Source organism: Nelusetta ayraudi, unplaced genomic scaffold (assembly GCF_046127955.1).
Source record: "Nelusetta ayraudi isolate G7.1 ecotype Tasmania unplaced genomic scaffold, CSIRO-AGI_Nayr_v1 ptg000082l, whole genome shotgun sequence".
Lineage (NCBI taxonomy): Eukaryota > Metazoa > Chordata > Actinopteri > Tetraodontiformes > Monacanthidae > Nelusetta > Nelusetta ayraudi.
In genome coordinates, this window is record NW_027466132.1 from 1999750 (window position 1) to 2007258 (window position 7509).

Here is a 7509-nt window from a genome sequence, read left to right on the forward strand (position 1 = left end):
TCAAGGAGCCTGGACCTGGAACGCACTGTAGTTCACCTGCAGTGTTGGATAAAGTGACTGAAGCTGGTAACTTTAACGCCGTACCATAGAAAAATCTTCAATTTATGTTTTTGTCTAGTGTGCCGCAGCTCGCGCCTTTTGTTGCTTGGGTTTTTATTTTTGGCTCTTGTGTTACTCGATCGCTCGCCTCCTGGAACATCTGAGACATGAGCAGGAAAACACAATTGTCTGGCAGAGGCAAACCTGTGAAGCTGCTGCTGCTGCGGCGTAGGAAAACCAAACTTGTCTTAGTTTTATTCCTCAGGAAACAAACAAACGATGATCGTAATCCCCGAGTTCTCCTTATCTCGTCGTGTCTCCGAATGAATCACGCTCGCTGTCGGGTCCGCCCCGCCCCTCATCTGCAGATCCGAATTGTGGCAGGCGGCGCCGGTCGGATTACATCACGAGTGCCTCCCGGTTCAAATTGCATCACTGGCGAGATGATCATCTCAGATTTTTTGATCATGTTTTTTTGTGTGACAGTGAAGGATGATTCGTCTCCCACCAAAAATCATTGGTTTTCACTTGACCGTCCACTTGAATGGCCCGAGATTTCAAATCGGAACTCTTGCAGACTCGTCCTACACAGCCTGAGCTTCACTCTGCAGGGTTTCAGGCTCGACTTTATGTCATGTTTCCATTGTGGCCCAAACAGGAAGTTTTTTGGCTTTGTAAACAAAGTAGCCGTTGCTGCGATATTAACAGTTTCACCATAAGTGGCACTATCTGTTACTCTTTGCAAAAGAAAGACATTCTGAGGTTATATTAAACTGAAAATATCATTGTATGCAGGGTAATTTGATAATCTCTACTCCAGATTGACACATTCATCCGTCTCAAACAACAGGTCCTGGCATGTCAAATGGTTCCAAAAGCTGCTTGCAAACACTGCTGACCTCACTTGGTCACACTGTGCGTTCGCCGAACCTTCCAACAAGTGGCACCTGCCGTGTGTCGGCTGTGCTGTTTGCCAGATGGCAGTGATTACAGTGGGGGAAGAGGACCTGTGCCTCTCTCTCTCTTTCTCTCTCTCTCTTTGTGATGCGTTCTGCTTTTGATCAATCGCTTCCTCCCCGTCCACCTCGCGAGAGGAATTAGCACGCCTCTCGCTGCGCATTAGTGGCTGCCGAGGAAAAAGTGGGAGGTAATGATCGGCCGCTGCTTAATTCCGTGTCATCTGCTGGCTAATTGCCTCGGCCGGGACTAATTTTAATTGCCGCTTCTGCAGCTCACGGCCGATCGTCAGTGAGAACTCAATCCCGCCTGTCTCCGCTCCCTAAAGTCTCTCTCCTCTCTCCTTTGATGCGTCTCCAGGTCCAGCTGTCCAGCGCCAAGTCCAGAACGGGCCCACCTCAGAGGAGATCGAAGTCCAGAGGGCGAGGTGAGTTTTCCTCATCCTGAAAGTTGCTTTTTATTACTTACTGACTATTAAAAAGGATTGCCCATGCCTGGTCTATGCAACGAGCAGTGTGCAGGTATAAGTGCTGTAGTAAACTGGCTGAGGCACAAAAGTTGTAATAGGTTCAATCAAAGGGCACAAAGAATAACCACAAAAAAAAATGGAAGAAAAGTTGTTCCTCTTTTATCTGCCTTCATCCTGGTCCACAAAAACCAGGTTGTTGTTTTTTATGCATTTGGAATAACTTCCTGATGAAGCCACTTCCTCCATTCCAGCCCCTACTTTAAATAGTAATAAGAACTGAAGGTTTTACAATAACAGAATAAATTATGACAGAAATGGTAACACGAAATCCATGTTGTTGTTTTAGTTTTTCTTTAAACAATTTTGATGGATGTGTCACCTGTCAAAATAAAAGCTTGAGCAAAGCCGTTTGATCCACACATGTCCATCACTTAAAATTGTCCATGTTATACCCATGTTCTTCATTTTTTATGCTTGACCCCAGTGGAGCAGTCTTGAATGATTAATTATTAGTAAATAAATAAAAAAACATCTCTTTAATCTCTTAATCCCTGGAAAGTTGCATATTTAGCCTTGTTTGCAGCCTCCAGCGAAACCAGCCATGCTCGCTATCACAATCACGCCACAGGCAAATTCTTGAGGGCTGCATTCCATCGACCGTGTCCACCAACCTACTCTGGCCTCCTTGGAGATGAAACACAGTCATAACTGAATCTTTGTTGCCGGTTGTTTTTTCAGCCAAATGCCTTCGGATTTAGGAGGCCAAACACGACCACTCTCACGCTGCTCTCCCTCTGATCTGATCTGATCTGATCGTCTGTCGTACTGTAACTCCGGCACAAAGGATTACATCTGTGATTGAAGGGAAGATTGGAGTGGATTCTGAGTCACTGAGATGCAAATTAATTTTGCCTCAGCCCTCCGGCAGTGAGCAGCTCCGAGCCGTCTTAATTGAGCGTTGTTTCAACTGCTGCGTGCAGATAGATCTCTTGTACTCGTGTCTTGTTTTTTTTTTTTGCTTTTTGATCCACTCAAGGGTTTTTTTCCCCCTAAGATGCGTGTTTGACAGCAGGGCATCTGCATTGCTCAGTAGCTGAGAGCACAGCCGAGCGCGCTGTCATCGCGTCGTAGGGGTTGCAGCCTCAGCGCTTCTGCTGGAAAGTTCTGTTTCCCGCTGCACTTTCCATCTTTCACTCCTCCCCCTTCCTCTCGAGTCCCAGCACGTATACGCTCCTCACATCCGAGACAGAGCCACAGCAACTTTCTGGCTGCTAATTTGAGCTCTTTGGCCGTGATGTTGCTGTAGCAAAATGACATGTGAGTGATCAGGGCTGTCCTCTTCCTGCTCTGTCCTCAGGCAGATGATGGAGCAGCAGCAGCAGCAGCAGCAGCAGCAGATGCAGGCACACATGGAGCGGGAGCGACGGTCGTCCAACTCAGGTGCTCGTCAATTACGCTTTTCCTCCAGCTCTGTCCATTGTGTTCATTTGTTTATTAAATAAACAAATCAAATAAACTTTATTTGATTCAAATCCCCATTATCCCCCACTATTCTTCCTGGGGTCTTACATAATGTATGTACACAACAAGAAATGATACATTAAAACAGAAACAACATCAAGGTAAAAGCAATATAATTATAAATATCAAATCAAATAAATAACAAAATAATATATATATAAATACATCTTTATCACCTGTACTATAATTAAATAAATCACATTATAATAATAATGATTGGATTTATATAGTGCTTTTCTAGGCACTCATTACCATAAATGTACATATCCATCCTAATACCATATCTTATAAATGCATACTGTACAAATTCATATGTATCACAAACCATACACTATAAATATGTACTCTAAATATATGTAACAAACCATACACTATATATAAATTGTGTACAAAAGGTCACGTCATCACAAGGTAAACGTCCTGGGCTGCCTGCGTCGCCCTCTGCAGGTTCTCCTTTCCAGGGACACCCTGCTGTGCTCTCAGTGGCCCCCCCGGTCATCCCTCCCCCAATGAACATGGGTGGTCCGCCCCCGCCCCCGCCACCGCCGGGACCCCCGCCACCCACGGCAGTGGCGCCGCAGCCCCCTCTGCCGCCGCCGCTGCCCATCGGCGGGGGGAGCCACGGGGACGAGCCCCCCGCCCAGACGGGCCTGGCCGCCATGATCGCCGGAGCCAAACTTCGACGCGTCCAGAGAGTGAGACAGACACCAGTTCACCGTCGCTCAGTCTTTTCTGCCATCTGCGTCTGGAGGCCGTCATTCCCTCTTTCTCTGCCATCCACAGCCGGAGGACAGCAGCTCTTCAAGCAGCAAAAATGAGGCCAACCGAACAAGTGGAGGGAGCGGAGGGCTGATGGAAGAGATGAACGCCCTGTTGGCGCGAAGGTCAGACCAATGAGTTTAGACAGTGTCCTGTACAGCCACAATTAGACGTGTCAGAAGGTTTAAATATCTATGGGCACCACTTTCACATCACTCGTGGGTCGTTGTTTTTTTTTTTTTGTCATCTTTAGAAGGAAAGCAGCAGAGAAGCCTGAAGACAGCCAAAATGTGAGTAAAGATTAATAGGGCATCGTCATTGTCAGTGTTGCATTATTAAAGCTGTAACATTGCTCCTCAAACAGCAGTTTATTATACTATTGTTCCTGCTAAATTAACGACACTATAATGATACTGTTTTGTCAAATTTATAACGATTTTTATGCGTTTGGCACAAATATGAGTGAGCTGCAAGTATAAAAACAAAACAATAAGCGATGGTAAAACTAATGAGATGTTGGATATTGTTGCTATTAAATTTGATCATTTTATTCTTGGTTTTCACTAGGATGACCCAAATTCATCCGGCGGCCGCAGTGGGCAGAATGCCACAGGTGGGACTAAGATGATATTACAAGGAAGGGAAAAAAAACTTAGATAAATAATGGAATGTTGTTTCTTTACATTTTATTTTAATATTCTTAAAAAAAAATTGTACAGAAATGTATTCATTATTTAGTTTTTTTTTTTTTTTTTTTTTAATATTTTACATCACTCAATGCATACCTGCAGTATCACCCATTTGCATATATCTTCTATCATTTATCATTATGTGCTACTTTTTCTGTCCACTAGATGGTGCCAAAAAGCCATGGGACCGAGCGAACTCGGCAGACAGGTCTATGGGCTCAAGGTGAGAACTGCAGGCCGCACTGCTGGATGCTGGAGAGCAAAGCAGGGCAACCAGGTCTGATATATATATATATATATATTTTTAAAACGGTCTTGTTTTTGTAGGGCGCGACCTGGTGGTGGCAGCATTGACACAGACTCGTTAGACCTCGACAGGATGAAGCAGGTATTATTAAAAACCGCAGACCGTTTGTTGCTGTTTGTTTGCTATTTAATATTCCATTTTCGATTGAGGATTTCTGCAGCAGGGAACATTTGACTTTTTGCGTTTTAACACGATCGTCTTTAATTGTGTTTCTTCAGGAAATCTTGGAAGAGGTGTTTCGTGAATTGCACAAAGTGAGGGATGAAATCATTGATGGTATGTTCACCTCTGTATAGTCTGATTTCAGAAGAAAATCTCCCCCTAACCGTTGGCACAAATGGGTTGTGTACAGTGTTGACCACTAGATGGCACTACAGTCCCAGAATTAAAAGATAAATAAATAAATAAAAAATAAAAAATGGAACCAAAACGTAGATAAATGCTTTTAGGTTTGCAGTGGACATAACAACAAATATTAACACAAATAGTTGACATTCATCACTACACAAGCATGAATCCAGGAAACATTGTTACAAAATTATTAGAAACGATGTGTAAGGGAACCTTAAACAACACTTTCAACAGGATTTGTGGTCTGCCCATGATTACTATGTCCGTGCATAAGTCATGACCCTGAACCTGTCGCATCAGTTCTTGGCAAGACACGTGATGTTTTAAAGATGACCTTTCATTTGAACTGATGTTTCTCTGTTCTCTTCTCTGTTCTGCAGCCATTAGAAATGAACTTGGTCGAATTAGCACAACATAATTTTTCAGAACCTCCCCGACATCCACCACCTTTTCGGGGAAAACAACAACAATATTATATTTAAACAAACAAAAAAAAAACTTGCCCCTTGAGCAGCTGCTGTGGCCCTGATGAGATGAAGGAGGAAGAGAAATCAGGACCAGAGGCCCAAACTGTGACATCTACTCATCCTGTTCAGCTGCGGTGTTCAAGAAACGCAGCAGTGTCTGCCGTCACACCTGTCTTTGTTAGCGTTTGTTTGTCTGGAGCGATAGACGTGAGTGCTGAGGACGCTCACTGCAATTTTCTCAGATTTGAACATTTTCTATCTGTCTGTTAGCCCAGTTTACCCCTCTGTCCTTCCACCTGAAGAAAAAAACGTAACACAAGTTTTATTTTATTGGTTTGGCTTGAAGAGGTTGTTTTTAAACATTTGTTTTATTATCATCACTATCATTTTTATCATTGCTATGATCATTTTTATGATTGTTTTACGATTGATGTAATGTCAATATAAGTAGTAGTGTAGCTAGTGCGATGTTAAAAAATGCAAAAATTAATAAATGATGATAATTTGATAGTAATGATACACATTATTGCACACTATTTTATGTCAGCCTTTTGTACTTTATATGGTTTGTTTTCCTACGTTGTTTGTTGAATATGATAAAGAGATCCCAAAAATAAATTTCTCATTAATTAACCCGAAATCTTTTTATAGGTTTTGGGGGTTCTCTGTTTGATCCTCCAACCCTCCCTCCTTTTCACAGACCCCTGCTAACAGGCTCTGAACAGAAGCCAAGGGTGGAATTCTTTGGATATAACAAACTTCTGAACGAACAGCAAAATAATAATATTATTAATACACCAGAGTATTTGTGATCATGTTGTTAATAAAATGTTTATTGGCTGCAAGGATATGGTGAAGTATAGTTCATCTTATTCTCTCTTATATGACAAAGTGCTTCCTGGTTTGTCATCAGTTACTACAACAGCAAAAGAGACTGCACTGAGTTTAAAATGGATTCAAATAAACTGTGAACAATGTCTTGGATAAATAAGGCTGTCTCAATCTTTATTTGTATATTTTTTGAGAGGGGTTATGGCTGTGTAGTTTTTTCTGCTTTTGTTTATAACAAAAATACTGATTTGGAGTCATACATTTTCACGATGAATCTACTACAACTGTTAGATAAATGATTTTAAAAAAAAGAAATGCAATTTAATAATTGCAAATACAATCCAAGGATGATCTGGGGCTAAATGCCATGCAAGTCTATGGGGTCCCAAAAAAAAAACACCCTTTGTCCTAGAGACGTGAGGCCACTTGCAGGTTCATCGGGATCCCTCAAGACATAGCCACGTCAAATTTGGGGCTTCTAGCCCATGAAGAACCCTGAAACCCTAACCCTAATTCCAGCCTTATCGCTAACCCTAATGCCATGCAAGTCTATGGGGTCAAAAGTCAACTTTGTCCTAGAGACATGGGACCACTTGCAGGCTCATCGGGATCCCCAGAAGCCCCAAATGAAAAAACTTCTTCCTCCAAGGTGGGACGTGACAGAGAAAGTTTAAGAACCACTGGGCTAAACAATTGTATCTGCTACTGTGTGCTCACCTAAAAAAAAAAAAATTAAAAAAATCCTGAAAGTCTGAACAAGGTAGTTATCTAAATTCCACATAAATGAGATGACCACATAAGTCAATCATTCTGAAATAATGCCCATTGACGTCAAACAAAAATGGTTTAGTGGAGCATGAGTATCAATTTCTACTCCTTAAAAACGATTTCAAACGCATTTTGGAATATTGACTTGTACATAACGTGCGTATAATGTATTTATCTAGAAATACTAGTGCATTTGTACATATTTGTGTCCATACACCGTGTAAACAAACGGGTTTTGGAAACTCCCATGGAATCACCGCCTCCGACAGCATTCGCTGGGGTTTGACTAAGATCTCGCGATGTTTCGTGGCCAGGGAGCATAGTGGCGACGAGAAGTGGCGTGGGACGGAC

General features: G+C 42.4%; 1 protein-coding gene across 2 annotated transcripts in view; it reads left to right on the forward strand.

Annotated features, from left to right (window-relative positions):
* Window positions 1-5705, forward strand: part of evlb (Enah/Vasp-like b) — a 32822-nt gene extending 27117 nt beyond the window's left edge. For both annotated transcript variants that reach the window (XM_076044539.1, XM_076044538.1), the window contains exons 4-13: window positions 1357-1423; window positions 2823-2905; window positions 3434-3681; window positions 3770-3870; window positions 3999-4035; window positions 4313-4358; window positions 4600-4657; window positions 4762-4822; window positions 4960-5017; window positions 5473-5705. In XM_076044539.1, coding sequence (XP_075900654.1) covers window positions 1357-1423; window positions 2823-2905; window positions 3434-3681; window positions 3770-3870; window positions 3999-4035; window positions 4313-4358; window positions 4600-4657; window positions 4762-4822; window positions 4960-5017; window positions 5473-5510 — 797 coding nt within the window. In that variant the 3' untranslated portion in view covers window positions 5511-5705. The remainder of the gene's footprint in view (window positions 1-1356; window positions 1424-2822; window positions 2906-3433; window positions 3682-3769; window positions 3871-3998; window positions 4036-4312; window positions 4359-4599; window positions 4658-4761; window positions 4823-4959; window positions 5018-5472) is intronic.
* The last annotated feature ends 1804 nt before the right edge of the window (window positions 5706-7509 follow it).